The following is a 16021-nucleotide window of genomic DNA, read 5'->3' on the forward strand; positions in this document are numbered from 1 at the left end:
AGAGAAGCATCCAGCTTGACAGCCTCTCGCATACCCCCTGCTGGGGATCTGGCCTGCAACCCAGGCATGTGCCCTGATTGGGAATCGAACTTATGACCCTTTGGTTCATAGGCCGGCACTCACCACTGAGCCACACCAGCCAGAGCATACTTATTTCATCTTTTATATTACTATTTAAATAGAATAGCATCATAAATTATTTTAGATTGACAGTTCAAATTTACCATAGAAGCTGATTCTGAAGACTAATGTAAGTTCCAAATTATTTGGACTTATCCAAATATATACTTTAGAAATTAATTTTAGAATAATTCAAATAATAAATATATACTTTTTGTGTTACATTAGTCTTTTCCTTTTAAATAGGGCTTTGCAATTTGCAGATGTAATCGTCTTATTTGGTGCCAGATTAAATTGGATATTGCATTTTGGACTGCCTCCAAGATACCGACCAGATGTGAAGTTTATCCAGGTACTCAGAGTAGACAGATATAAAGTCAGAGCTATCTGTAATGTATTGCTCTCCTTCTCAGCCATTAACAGCTCAGCTTTCTGCTTGGCTTTTATAAAGGGCCTTTTCTCCTTTTACAAAAGTAGAATTTTATAAGTTGTCTAACATAATTACAGGTACCAAAGCTAGCTGCTTTTTTGAGCCTATGAAACAATGTATCACTTCTAAGCAGAAAACGTTTCAAAATCAAGGTTTAAATAGTTTGGAAAGTGCAATTTTCCTTTTCTTCATAGTTCAAGTATATTTAAAGGTAGACAAAAGAGGTTTAAGTAGGATGGTGGATTAGAACAAACATTCAGCATTAAGGATTTAGCTGTTCTTTTAGGTAGCCAAACTCTCAAACATCCTTTGGTTAGCAATCTGTAAACAATGCTGCTTTTACCTAATTAGTAAACAGAGTGTTTAGAATATACTCTGACCTCCTTTTGATGACTTTTCTATCATTATGACCCTACACACAAGCCAGTTTCCTTACTGGTGTGTGAAGTGCTGCCCGCACAGTGGCGTGCAGACCTGTTCATCCTGCACAGGTTGTGCATGGCATTCGATGCTCTAGCTATAATTACAGTCTTCTCCTTATTCACCTTCTACTTAAAAGAGTCAACTTCTAATAGTCCATTGGGCTATTGAGAAATAAAACCACAAACAGGCAAGACCTGGGTTGTACCGGGAAAATGCTCCTACCTCTTCGATTGCCCCTCTTGGCTACAGAATCAAGGGCATCCCCTTTGGGGTGGCTCGATTACTTCTCCTGGGAAAAGCTGTTTTTACTTGCCCACGGCCGTCTAGAAATGGAGCTGCTGAGTAAACAGGAAGTATGCCATCCCCTAGGAGTGCTTCTTAAAATATGGTTCCTGGAACCAGCACCATCTGGGAATCCTTTTAGAAATACCCATTTGGGAGCCCCACCCCAGACCTACTGAGATCAGAAACTGAAGGGGACTCCTGCAATCTACAGTTGAACGAGCCTACCAGGTGATTCTGATATGTGCTAAAATTTGATAATTGCTCTAAATAGGGCAATGTAATTAAGTGGAAACTAATTATTCATTAGATTAAAAACTATAATTGATCAAGTCAAATGTATTCCTGTGGGTATGATGGAACAATACCAAAATTCTACAGAGTAGAATTGAGGGAAGATGATGATGTTTCTGTACTAGCTATGATACTTATATACTCTCATGGATTTTTACTTTTATTAAGGAACTTCTTGAACATCAAATCTTCTTTATCATGTTACATGCAGGGGTTGGCAAAAGTGGGTCTACACTTGTTGGCACAGAAAAAGACACAGGTTGTGATTATTACAATAACTTTATTAACTCAAAAGAATGTTACAGTGGCACAGTATACTTGAGCACAATCTCGTAAGTGCTCAGATTGCTGGCCTTCATTATTCACATTCTTGTCATCTGCTTGCTATACTCAAGCACACTTGGCACAGAGTTCGTACCTACTTTTGCCCATCCCTGTATGCATGATGCTTTTATTCAGCCTTAATTGACTTTGTAAAGAATTTAAGAATAAACATGGCTTGATCTTCACTCTTGTCTCTTTTTTAGGTCGATATCTGTGCAGAAGAATTGGGGAATAATGTAAAACCTGCTGTGACTTTGCTAGGAGACATCAAAGCTGTCATTAGACAAGTAAGAGCTTTTGCCTGGGTTTTAATTTATGTGGACTGGTCTTCAGAGAAGTCAGTTCTTTAAAATGTTTCAATCTTGATTCACTTCATGACAGGTCTGATAATATCTGTTTCAAACAACTTTTAGGGTGGAAAGATTTTTTTTCTTTTTTCAGCTACTGTTGACATTCAGGATTATTTTGTATCAGTTTCAGGTGTGCAGCGTAGTGCTTATAGTGCTTATACAGTCGTGTACTTTACAAAGTGTTCACTTGGTATTTTCAGTGCCCACCTGGCCCCATCCGTAGTTACTATAATATTATTGACTGTTTTTCTTATGCCGTATTTCACATCCCCACGACTATTCCCATGTGGGCTTCTCGGTCCCCTTACATTTTCCACCCAGTCCCCGAGGTTCCACCCTCCCCACTCTGGCAACTGTCAGTGTGTTCTAAGTGTTTATGAGTCGGTTTCTGTTTTGTTTGTTTATACTGTTCTTTAGATTCCACATGTAAGTGAAATCACATGGTATTTGTCTTTCTCTGACTGCCTTACTTCGTGTAGCATAATGCCCTCTAGGTCCATCCTTGCTATTGCAAAGGGTAAGATTTTGTTCTTTTTTGTAGCCCAGTAGTAACCCATTGTGTGTATGTGCCGCAGCTTCGCTATCCACTTGTCTACTGATAGGCACTTGGGTTGCTTCCATATCTTGGCTGTTGTATTAAGATAAATAATGCCGCAATGAACAGAGGGGTGCATATATTCTTTCAAATTAATGTTTTGGACTTCTTTGGATATGTACCCAGGAATGGAATCCCTGGGTCATAGGCAGTTCTATTTTTAACCTTTGAGGAACCCAGTGGAAAGCTATTCTTAAATATAACTTTGGAACTCAGTAAATCCAGCTTCTTTTATATAGATCATAATATGTGAGCAGGTTAAGCATTTTTGGAAGGAGATTAAAAATGTTAAGGCATTGAGTAGGCAAACAGTCATTTATTAAGTAGGATTCAGCTATGTGAAAATTTGTAATACAGCTTCCAGAGGCACTAAAAATCTAACTTACTGTTTCTTTAGGCAAAAAAGAGATTTTTACTCTTCAAAACTGTCTGTCAGTGACTTGTTCTGATTCTTATTATTTTCACACAATTTATACGTTTCACTGTGACAGAAGATAAAATATAGTCACATTTACCACTTGATTTTGGATACAAGTTGGTAGTGTTATCATGATTATTCTCATGATTATACAATATCGGGATGCAGTCCCCAAACAGATAGTAAACTCCCTGGAGCATTTGGCCTGTATTATGGGAGTCCCTAGGTATCAGGCTGTCAGCCTCCTGGAAGGGCTCTGGAGGGGGTGACTTTCCTTCTAGTGCCCAAGACCCGAGCAAGGCCTAATAATCCCAGCCAGTGAGGTGGGGGGCGGGGCAGGGCACGTGGCGCTTCACTGTGCCTGTGGGAATCCCAGCATCTGAAAGGAGTCTACACGACCCAAACACAAGCTTCCCACATTGCCTGTTTACCTTCTGTTGGCTGTTTGCTGCCCAGAGGGAGAACAAGGAGGAGTGAAGTGAAGAACAGGGTAACGGCAGTATTGCCTTTAAGAAGAGATTTTTATGTGAGCATGATTTAAGTTTATTTTCAAGAAGGAAAGAAAAAAGTTTGTGTTTTTTTTGTTGTTATTGTTTTTAGCTTTTAGAACAATTTATTAAAGCACCGTGGCAGTATCCTCCAGAGAGCAACTGGTGGAAAACTCTGAGAGAAAAAATGAAGAGCAATAAAGCTTCGTCCCAGGTAACTGACACTGGATCCACTGGAGCTCAAGAGCGGTTCAGGCCTCTCATTTCGTGGCACGGGAGCTCCTGAAGACCACTGTGCCATGCAACACCATGCACTAAAACCCCTGGGCTTGCTGGGGGGAAGGGCTGTGGGCACAGCTCTCAAAACTTGGTGGAACACGAAGATAGGAAGGAACCTAATAAAAATGATGGAAAAATCTTCCAGTTATATATATAAATATATACATTTATTTACTTACCATAATACATATGGCACTTCCCCTTGAAAAAGACCTGAAGTTTCTTGTGGACGTGGACATCGGGAGCGTTCCAGCTGTGAGCTGCTGTGGTGGGAGGAGTCTGGTCTAACACTGGACGGACAGCTGGACAGCTGCGAGAGCCAGTGGGGATCAGTGTAGCTACTGAGCTCGGTTTGACCTTAAAGCCAAAGTACAGTGAAGGTCTTCTGGAGCCCTGAATCCTGGGGCGTTTGGGGGTCTGTTTTTGTATGTTTAAGATGTAAGTCCTTCAAGCCATGCATTTGTAATAGAAAGGTGTTTCATCAAAATTGAAATTTTTACCTAATATACAGCCTCCTTTTTCTTTTTTTTAAATTTCAGCTTTATTGAGTTTGATTGACATATAAAATTGTGAAATGTTTAAAGGTACACCATGGTAATTTAATACGCATATACGTTATGAAGGCATTCCGCCAACCAGTTAATTAACACATCCACACCTCTTATTTATTTATTTATTTATTTATTTATTTATTTATATATGAGAACATTTATAGCCTTCTTAATTCAGTTTCAGTTTTTCCTAGAAATTCTAGGAAATTCTTTTGTGACTTCCTCATCTGCACTTGTGGCTTCTCCTGATAGTGGAAGGCTTTGGAGATCGTTGTGTGTGAAACCACCCAAGCTGCCTGCTACTGGCACTAAAATGAGCCACTCCGCAGGATTTGTGTTTTCTGTTTAGAGTCTTTGTGTACAGGTCGTGTTTTCTCTTTGTGAGAAGGGTTGTTGCTGATTTTTTTTCACCGTTTTATGCATTTCTATGCATCTCGGTTCAGCTGGGTGCAGTTTTCTATGAAATTTGAGTTCTGCTCATATTGTTTCCTAACATATCAGTCATCTCATTTTTAAAACAAGCAGAATTGATCACACGTGATTCTATTTTTCATTTGAATTTTAATCAGTGGCTATTTCTCCTGTCAAGAGCCAATCTTCTATTTCCTTAGCGGCATCATGACTAATTCCTTCTGTTCCCTAGGAATCCCCTTAGTTTAAGATGGAAGGAAGTTGCCTCTCTTCTCCGGTGCAGGAGTGTAGCAGAGTCCCTCGTCCTTCTTGGGTGTAATCTCCACTGGGCCCCAGCAGCACAAGTGAAGGGGCAGTGCTGGTCCCCCCGACCCACCCCGTGGCTTTCTCTCAGCTCCGAGACTCTTCAGAGTAGTGGGGGAAGCAGATCCCCTTTACCCTCCAGTGCAAGTGAGGAGGAACCAGAGGTTCTCAAACCCTGACTTTAGCCCAGTGTTTCCAGTTATCTTTCCTATAGGATTTCTCAGTCTTTAATATGTTAGTGTGCCTTGTGGCTCTCCAGAAAGGGGGGCATTCCCTGGTTTATTTGATTGTGTCCCAAACTGGGACTGTGGGACCCATTTTTCTTAGCATGTCCGGGAGGACTGTTCATAGATCAGTTAGCTTCTCAGAGTGGCCATCGGTGGCCCTTTGGGAACCTCTTAGCTTGCAGCTGTTAACCTGTTTCCACGTAAGTTTGATAGTAGCTTATTGGGAGTATGTATTTTCCTGTCTTGATCTATTATGATTATATTTCCCTCTAATATTTTAGGAATTAGCTTCCAAAAAATCACTGCCTATGAATTATTACACAGTATTCTACCATGTTCAAGAACAACTACCCAGAGATTGTATTGTCGTAAGTGAAGGTGCAAATACTATGGATATTGGGCGCACTGTGCTTCAAAACTACCTTCCTCGTCACAGGTGAAGCTTCCAAAGAAGAAATTATAATGACTTATAATGTGTTAAATTTGAAACTACAATAATGGAGATTGAGAAAACATTTGAGAATTATATATATATCCAGTGTATAAGGACATAGTTCATAAAAGTATTCTTAAGTGAGGTCCTATGGAGATTTTGTGCTTGTATGCCCTCAAGATCATGTGATAATTTAAATGATCAGTGTTCTAAATATATATTCAGTCTTACAAGCAATCGTGAGTTAATTTTTTCTCTCATTCTGCTTATCTTTGACAAATAGTTCCTTACAGTCTAAAACTGTATATGGAAGAGAATGTTTTTGCTGTTCTCTATTTTTCCATGAACCATGTGACTCTGTCTAGATTTATGCCAACCCCGCCATCTGTGACTCACCCCAGAGGGTTTCATTTTAGCTTTATTCTCCCATAGGCTTGATGCTGGTACTTTCGGAACAATGGGAGTCGGTTTGGGGTTTGCCATTGCAGCTGCCATGGTGGCTAAAGATAGAAACCCAGGACAGCGGGTCATCTGCGTGGAAGGAGACAGTGCGTTCGGGTTTTCTGGCATGGAAGTGGAAACCATCTGCAGGTAAAAAAGCACCCTGAATCAGAGCATTTCTTTCTCCAAAATAGGAAAAATTATACACAAGACCCACTTGCCTAATGAATGCTTATCCAGCATTTGTCACACTCCAGGTGCCCAGTGCGCAGCACTGCATAGATACCAGTATGAACAAGCTCAGGGTCTTTCTCAACCAGGACAGCAGGCTGTGACCTCTTTCCTGCATGGCAGAGTCCTGCAGAACTATGGGTGTGCTTTTGAGGTTGCTGAAAACAAGTTTTGTCTGAGAAAAGCTTGTTTTCTGCAGGGAGACAGCAGAGCTTGGTGCTTAAAAGCGTGGCTTCTGGGTCACATGGCCTGAATTAAAATACTGGCTTGACCACTGCAGAGCTAAGTGACCTGGGTTAAGTCATTTCACCAAGCTCCAGTCTCCTCTCAAATAGGGACAGGAGTAGTAATAAGTCCTGCCTGAGAGGACAGTTGTGAGGAACAACTGAGACGTTACAATGTCTACAGGTAAAGCTCAAGATGACTGATCAGCGAAGTGAGCTATTCAGATTGTTTTTTATCATTGTGAGGATTCGTGGAGAAACTCATTAGTTGTACATCCTAGTAGAGAAGTATGTTTTTTTTTCTCCCCACTTTTTCATACTAGGAAAACAGTTCTTTCCTTAGCCAGGGCTCCTATTACGGGTTTTGTAAACCATGTTTTCAGCCTTTGAAAGTGTTGGTATATAAAACTTTTCAAATCAGAGGGAAAGTACATGCCTGTTAGCTGATGACCATGTAATGTACACCTAAGAGATGATTTCTGGGGAAGTCAGCCTTCCAGAGAGCGAAGGAGAGCCCTTCCGTTTCAGCACGGGGAGTGAGTAGTCACCACAGTCCTGTGACCTAACAGTGTACACTTTGGTTTGGTTTCTGCACCTCATCTCAGAAATTACTTTTTTATTAAAAATTTTTTTTATTGAGAAATAATTGACATGTAATGTTACATTAGTTTCAAGTGTGCAACATAATAATTCAATATGTGTACATAATGATCTCAGAAATTACATTTGCAGAAAATAAAGTCCATCTTCTTTTGTCAGTCATTAGTAAAGTTTAATCAGCCTTTTTTTTTTTGGTCTTTATCATCCTGTTTAGCACATTCTTAAATCCTCTATTTTTTTCTAATTATTACCTCATGTAATGTTTTTCTAATTATGGGTAAAGTGATCTGAGAGGAGAGAGTGTACGCTAGTCACCTGTGTACCTCCCAAGGCATCTAGCAAGTGTGGGCTGTCTATGAGGAATTCAGTAAATAAAAAGACACCGTTCAGACAGCACTCCTGGGCACCACCTAGAAGTGCTGGTGCTTCAGAGGGTATCAGGTATGGAAGATGGCATTCTTATTAACACCTGGATCTATAAAAACTAAGGTTCAGAAAAGCTCAGTGATTTGCCCAAGGGTCATAGTTGCATAGTAGTAGAACCAGGTCTATCTACCCCTACTCTTGCTGCCTTTGTACTACTCCATAATGTTTCTGTTAATGATTTGACATTCATTTATTATTTTGATATTCTTTTATTAGGATAGAATTATAAAAGTGTTTATGGAAAACTATCCATTTTTAAGTTAAAATTTCAGCTTGAGGAAAATAAATTGCTTTAGGATGAAGAATTATTTCCTTTATATTTTGCTGTCAATTTTAGGTACAACTTGCCAATTATACTTTTGGTGGTGAATAATAATGGAATTTACCAAGGTGTTGATAGAGACAGTTGGAAGGAAATGTTAAAATTTGGAGATGCTACTACTATGTAAGTAACCTAGAACAATGCATATTTACTTTCATCTGTTTTAATTTTGTAACTTATTAATTTGAGAGAAAAACATTGATTTTTGTTGTTCCACTTATTTATGCATTCATTTGGTTGCTTCTTGTATGTGCCCTGACCAGGGATTGAACCTACAACCTTAGCTTATAGGGACATTGCTCAGACCAGCTGAGCTACCTGGCCAGGGCTCTCTCATCTCTTTTACTCTCTCTTAAAAGTCTGCTGTGTTGGAATGTGCTTCCATGCTGTGAGTATTGCTTGTTTATGTTGTCAGCCCCTCTGGGGCAGGGACCCAGCCTGCATGGTTTCCCTCTGCACAGCCGCCCATGATTAGGCACTTCAGTAAGTGGTTTATGATTAGAGGCCACTGAAGACTCAAGACAAAGGCTTGATACCTAAGCCTTATTAATTAAATATAGAGCTTATTGCACAGTGCCCTGAATACACCATGTAGAAATATGTATGGTTACATCCAGAAGTCTTCCTTCCTTTTATCACTTGGCTAAATCTTGATCATCTGGTGGCACAGCCAAACTGAGACAGTGCTGTAGCTGGCGGCGCGGTGTGGATCTGTGAGGCAGCCTAGGGAGGCAGTGCAGGGTGGGGGTGTGCTCGCCGTGCCTTACTGACTTCATCTGTTGTTTTCTTATCTGCTATTTTGCAGTAACCGTTCCTTTTTTCCTTTTTTCTTTTGGCTTCATAATAGTTGATGGTTAGCCTGTGCCAGTTAGTAGAGTAGCCACTAGCCCCATGTGGCTATTTCAATTAAATTAAAAATTTAGTTCCAGAGAGCCCAGAAATGAAGCCTCACTAATGTGGCCAATTAATCTACAACAAAGGAGGCAAGAATACACAGGGAGAAAATGACAGTCTCTTCAATAAGTGGCGTTGGGAAAACTGGACCACTTTCTTACACCATGTGCAAACCTAAACTCAAAATGGGTTCATGACTTAAATGTAAGACCTAAAACCATAAACTTGTAGAAGAAACTATGGATAGTAAACTCTTTGACACTGATGTTACCTATATCTTTATGGATAGGTCACCTTGGACAAAGGCCACAAAAGCAAAAATAAGCAAATGGGACTATGTCAAACTAAAAATCTTCTGCACAGAAAAGGAAACCATCAACAAAAAAGAAAAGATAAGGGGTTAATATTCAAAATATATAAGGAAATCATACAACTCAACATAAGTCAAATAAACAGTCTGATTAAAAAATGGGCCTAGGACCTGGATGGATATTTCTCCAAAGAAGACATATAAGTGGTCAACAGATTTATGAAAATATGTTCAACATCACTAATCATTAGGGAAATGAAAATTAAAACCTCAATGAGATACTACCTCAAACTTGTCAGAAAGACTTATCAAAAAGTCAACAAAAAATTTCATCAGGGATGTAGAGAAAAGGGAACCCTTATGCACTGTTGGTAGCATTTTAAATTGGTATAGTTACTATGGAGTACAATATGGAGGTTCCTCAAAAAAAATGAAATAATAGACCTACCAAATGACCAGCAACTCCATTTCTGGGTATTTATCAGAAGAAAACTTAAACAATTTAAAAAGATATATGCACCTCTATGTTCATTACAGCATTATTTACAATAGCCAAGATATGGAAGCGACTTAGGTGTTCATTAATAGATGAATGGATAAAGATGTAAGGTATATATACACAATGGAATGTTACTCAGTAATAAAAAGGAATGAAATCTTGCCATTTTCAATGACATGGACATAGAGAGACATATTACGCTAAGTGAAATAAATCAGAGAGAGACAGATACCATATGATTTTACTTATATGTAGAGTCTAAAAAAACAAATGAACACAAAAAACATAAATTGACTCAGACACAGAGAACAAACTGATGGTTTCCTGTGGGAAGGGAGAGAGGGGGATGGGTATAAAGGTGAATTAAGAGGTACAAACTTCCAGTTATAAAATATTACTTATTTTATAATAAATATTATATTCATTGTATGTATTTATAGCCACTGGGATGCAGAGTATAGCACAGGGACTACGGTCAGTAATATTGTAATAACTTTGCACAGTAATAGGTGGTTACTAGAAGTACTATGGCAATCACATCATACTGTATATTAAATGACAGATCACTATCTTGTATACCTGAACCTAATATAATATAGTATGCCAGCTAAATTTTGATTTAAAAACCCCCACAAAAACAACAGCAAAACAAACAAAAACTTCAGTTTCTTTTATCTAGTCACATTTCAAGTGCTCACAGCAAAGGTTCTAGTGGCTATTATATTGGACAGCACAAATATAAAACTTTTCTATCATCTCAAAAAAGTTATATTTGACTTTGCTGGATAGACAGTGTAAAATTACGGACAGTTTTAGCCTACTGGCATCTCAGTGTAAGTGTTGGATATAAAAGTATGCCTTTCATTTTAGCTTACATTTTTGCACAAACTATGTCAGAACGATATGATTTTTTCCCCTATTTACTGTGATCTGCTTTTTCAGGGTCCCTCCAATGTGTCTTCTGCCAAACGCACATTACGAGCAGGTTATGACTGCATTTGGAGGCAAAGGGTATTTAGTACAAACACCAGAAGAACTCCAAGAATCCTTGAAGCAAAGCCTGATGGAAACAGCTAAACCCTCTCTTATCAACATCATAATTGAGCCACAAGGCGCTCGGAAATCCCAGGTAAATGCAATTAGTAGAACTCCCTGTTATTAGAGAGTTTGGCAGTTTTATTTATTTGTTCAATGAGTATTTGTTGAGAAATGTGTTAGAATAGCATGGTGAGCAAAACCAGGTTCAGCTTCACCTCATGGAGCTAACGGGGCAGCAGAGGAGAGGGACAGACCAGTCACCTCACAGCTGAGTGCGTTACGACAGAGTGAGGCAGAGGAAAGAAAGGAAAGGAACCCAGTTCTGAATGAGTGTACAGCAAGGAATCCGACTTATGGTGACCACAGAGAAGGCTCCTCAGAGGAAGTGGTGCTGAAACTGAGATCCAAAGGATAAGGAGGGGCAAACTCAGCAAAGAGGTGGGGGCAGAGATGTGTAAAGGCTGTGGCAGGAGGGAGCATGGCGAGTCTGAGGAACTGGGACAAGGCCAGCCCGCTGACAAAGTGAAGGAGGTACAAGGGCAGGTGAGAGTAATAGGACGATTTGTGCAACCACATTCAAAATTGGTTACTTTGGCCTCTAAAGCAAAGTGTGTGGCATGATCCTCTTCCATCCCAGAGTAAGCTGTGTTTCATGCTTCGTTTTGTCCTCTGATCCTGGTCCTGCCACTCACCCTTTCTTATTATATACCTGTCCTGCATTCTTCCACATTGTGCATTAGCCATTGTTTTCAGAGCAGATAATTTTTTCATCTAGTTTTTGTCTTGGTTCTTTATACATATATCTACTGTGAGATCTTTCTGAACAAGACAGTGGACAAATGGGCAAATGGATACTTGGACCACAAATGAAATGAAAATAAATTAATTTAGAACCTATTATATACATATATATATATATATATATATATATATACACATACATATATAATTCTACTGAAATTCTGAGACTTGGGCAAAAGGAAGAGATTGGGAACATAAAATAGCTAGAAAACAGTTAACAAAGCAGCAAAAATACATACCTATTGGTAATTACTTTAAAGGTAAATGGACTAAATTCTCCAACCTAAAGACAGTGACTAGATGGATGAAAAAGCCAGGCACGTCCAGATGCTGCCTACCTCATGTGTGAGGACACACACAGACTGGAAGGGGAGAGAGAGAAAAAGGTACTCCATGCAAATGGAATCCAACAGAAAGCTGGAGTAGCTATGCTTACATTACACAAAATAGACTTTAAAACAAAAGCTGTCATAAAAACAAAGGCATTACATAATGCTAAAGGGTTCAGTCCAACAGTAGGCTATATCATTTGTAAATATTTATGCATCCAACATTGGAGAACCTAAGTATATAAAGCTAATATTAACAAACGTAAAGGGGGGAATAGAAGGCAATACAATAATAGTAGGGAACTTTTATACCCCACCTAGATCAATGGATAGATCATCCAGACGGACAGTCAGTAAGGAAACATGGCCTTCAGTGACGTGTTAGACCAGATGGACCTCACAGATACGTATAGAATATTTAATCCAAAAGCAACACAACACACATTCTTCCTAAATGTACATGGAACATTCTTCAGGATAGGTCATATCTTAGGTCACAAAAGAAGTCTTCGTAAATTTAAGAAGATTGAAATCATGCCAAGCATCTTTTCTAACCACACTGGTCTGAAACTACAAATCAATTACAAGAAGAAAACTAGAAAATTCACAAATATGTGGAGACAAGACAGTATGCAACTGAACCACTAATGGGTCAAAGAAGAAATAAAAAAAAAAATTTAAATACCTTAAGACAAATGGAAACACAATGTAACAAAACTTATAGGATGCAGGAAAAGTAGTTCTAAGAGGGAACTTCATAGCAACAGATGCCCACCCCCGGGGGGGGGGGGCGGGGAAGCGTTGAACTGGAAAAAGAGGATCAAAGCCCAAAGTTAGTGCAGTAGGCTATCCTTAGCTAAAGTTTTCCTTTCCATGGTTTCGCTTACCCATGACCAACTGTGATCTGAAAATATTAAATGGGAAATTTCAGAAATAAACAGTTCGTAAGTTTTAAATCGTGCAGCGTTTGAGTAGTGTGGTGAAATCTCGCCCTGCCTCGCTCCGAGCTACATGCACCGTGAATCGTGTCTCTGTCCCCCGTACCCACTCTGTGTGCGCTAGCCACCTGTTAGCTGCTCAGTAGCTACCAAGCTGCCAGCCGCTTAGTTGGCTAACTTAACCACCAAGTTAGCCAGCTTGGTTATCAGGTCAGATTGTCAAGGTATCCCAGTGCTTGTGCGCAAGTAACCTTTATTTTACTTAAATATGGCCCCAAAGCCATTCACATACCTTTTATTACACTATATGGTTTTCATTATGGTATTTTGTTAGTGGTTCTCAATGAATTTTGGGGGGTACTCCTGGAGAAATACAGCTTTTATTTATTCTTTTATAATTCCATAAGGATTATTCTTCTATTTCTTGCATCTACCTCTTTGATATTACTTATCTTCATTCCAGTAAAACTTCATACGTGATAGTGCCCAGACTGTTGATTTTCATTGATTGTGTCTGTGTCCATTCACTATTAGTCATTGATTCACAGTGTGGGCTCTCATACCAGGAGGACCTAATCTGTAGTCATCCATGTCCAAGCCACATGTGTGGAACGGTATTAGTCCTGGGAAAGGCTTTTTGCTCTTCCTACCCAGGTTTTTCTTAGACCCGGGACTTGATCCTTTTTGGGTCTCCTCCATCTCCTCTCTTCTTTTGAGTGTACTTCTGTTTCTTTCAGACTCTCTTAATGGGAGAGGAAAGAAAGGCTCACTGTGGATTTTATTAGCTCCTTTTTCGGTGAAGCACTGGGCCAAAAAAAACCTTATTTACCACCAATGTGGTAGATGTGGTTGTAATGGGACTTTGACATTCTAGAGCAAGCAAAACACTGAGGATGTAGTTTGAGACAATTATTTCTTTTAACTGAATGCTTGTTGTCTTTTCTTTTTCTAGGATTTTCACTGGCTGACCCGCTCTAATATGTAAATAAAAATGCCAATAAGTGCTCTTGAGTTTTCTCTCCTATAGGATGGATTTTTTTCATAGCAAAATAACGATAATGTTAAAATTGTACAAATAAAAATAAATAACATTTCTAAATGATATTATATAATAATTGATTAAAAACAGAAAAGTTACCAGCATTCAACCACAGAAATAATCATTTACAGAAGAAAAAAGAGAAAGATGTTTATTAAATAATACCACTGTAACTCCTTAAGCACTGAGTTAACATCAGCATCTTTTAATAAATATATTCTTAAAGTCACATCTTTTATTTTTTTAATTATATTTTATTGATTATGCTATTACAGTTGTCGTAGTTTTTTTCCCCTTTGCCCCACTTTACCCAGCACCCCACACTCCCTCAGGCAATCCCCCCACAATTGTTCATGTTGATGGGTCATGGGTATAAATTCTTTGGCTACTCCATTTCGTGTACTGTACTTTACATCCCCATGGCTATTCTGTAACTACTTATTTGTACTTCTTAATCCCCTCACCTCTTCATCCATTCTCCTGCACCCATGTCCCATCTGGCAACTATCTGGTAACTTCTTTTCTCTTGCTGCTTGTAGGATTCTCTCTTTATCTTTAGCCTTTGGCATTTTAATACGATGTGTCTTGGCGTGGACCTCCTTTCCTCCATCTTGTTTGGGACTGTGCTTCCTGGACTTGCGTGTCTATTTCCTTCACCAAATTAGGAAAGTTTTCTCTCACTATTTTTTCATAGCTCCAATTTCTTGCTCTTTCTCTTCTCCTTCTGGCACCTTTGTGATGCGAATTTGGACATCTTGAAGTTGTCCCAAAGGCTGCTTACACTATCCTCATTTTTTTGGATTATTTTTTTCTTCCTGTTCTTCTGATTGGTGGTTTTTGCTTCCTTATGTTCCACATCATTGATTTGATTCTCAGCTTCATCCACTCTGCTCTTTTTCCATGTAGAATGTTCTCTGTGTCAATTAGTGAATGGTTTGTTTCTAACTGGATCTTTTTTATGCTGCTATGGTCCTCACTAAGTTCCTTGAGCACTTTTTAAAAAATATTTATTTATTTTTAGAGAGGAAGAGGGAGGAAGAAAGAGGAGAGAAACATCAATGTGTGGTTGCCTTTCATGCACCCCCTACTGGGGAGCTGGCCCACAACCCAGGCATGTGCCCTGACTGGGAATCAAACCAGCGGTCCTTTGGTTTGCAGGCTGGTACTCAATCCACTGAGCCACACTGGCCAAGGCTCCTTGAGCATCCATATAACCAGTGTTTTGAACTCCATCTGTTAGATTGCTTATCTTCATTTTGTTTAGCTCTTTTTCTGGAGTTTCAATCTGTTCTTTCATTTGGGCCATGTTTCTTTGTCTCCCCGTTTCGGTAGCTTCCCTATGTCTATGTATTAGGTAGAACTGCTTTGGCTCTGTATCTTGATAGTGTGTCCTAATGTAGTAGGTGTCCTGTAGGATCCAGTGGCACAGCTTCCTTTATCACCCAAGCTGAGTACTCCAGGTGCATCCTTTGTGTGTGCTGAATAAACTCTCCTATTGCATTTGAGGCTTGTTTGCTGTTGGCAGGTCAATTGGAAGGATTTACCCAGGCCAGTCAGCTGCAAAGACTGGCTGTACCCACTGCCTACCAACCTCCTCCCACAGTGGGGGATCAGCTGTTCAGGGACCCGCTCCACAGAGCCCTTGGGGTTCTCCAAGGTGAGTCAAACTGTGTTAGCCAGGCTGATGGACTATCAGATATGGCATCAGTCTACTGTCTCTGTTGGGGGAGGGCTTCGCAAAGGAGCAATGGCTTTTGCTCACCCTGATACCAGACACTTCAGTTTCTCCCTGAATGCCCTTGGTGCCTTTTTAGCTGCTACCCTGGTGCTGGAGCTCAGAGGAAGTGAGTCTGAGTAGGTGAGTCTGTGTGTGGGTTCTTTAAGGGAACTGCTTGGGGCTCCAGAAGTTTCTTCCACCAACTCAATCCCCACTGGTTTTTGCAGTCAGAAGTTGTGGGGATTTACTTTCCTGGCACTGGAACCCTGGGCTAGGGGGTGTGA

At 39.7% G+C, this 16021-nt stretch overlaps 1 protein-coding gene across 3 annotated transcripts in view; it reads left to right on the forward strand.

Annotated features, from left to right (window-relative positions):
• The window catches only part of HACL1 (2-hydroxyacyl-CoA lyase 1), a 32543-nt gene extending 18575 nt beyond the window's left edge, over window positions 1–13968 (forward strand). For all 3 annotated transcript variants that reach the window (XM_028518212.2, XM_028518213.2, XM_036030618.1), the window contains 8 exons: window positions 367–472; window positions 2077–2160; window positions 3837–3938; window positions 5777–5931; window positions 6361–6519; window positions 8188–8295; window positions 10818–11004; window positions 13934–13968. In XM_028518212.2, coding sequence (XP_028374013.1) covers window positions 367–472; window positions 2077–2160; window positions 3837–3938; window positions 5777–5931; window positions 6361–6519; window positions 8188–8295; window positions 10818–11004; window positions 13934–13966 — 934 coding nt within the window. In that variant the 3' untranslated portion in view covers window positions 13967–13968. The remainder of the gene's footprint in view (window positions 1–366; window positions 473–2076; window positions 2161–3836; window positions 3939–5776; window positions 5932–6360; window positions 6520–8187; window positions 8296–10817; window positions 11005–13933) is intronic.
• The last annotated feature ends 2053 nt before the right edge of the window (window positions 13969–16021 follow it).

The sequence above is a fragment of the Phyllostomus discolor genome, chromosome 7 (genome assembly GCF_004126475.2).
Source record: "Phyllostomus discolor isolate MPI-MPIP mPhyDis1 chromosome 7, mPhyDis1.pri.v3, whole genome shotgun sequence".
NCBI classification, from domain to species: domain Eukaryota; kingdom Metazoa; phylum Chordata; class Mammalia; order Chiroptera; family Phyllostomidae; genus Phyllostomus; species Phyllostomus discolor.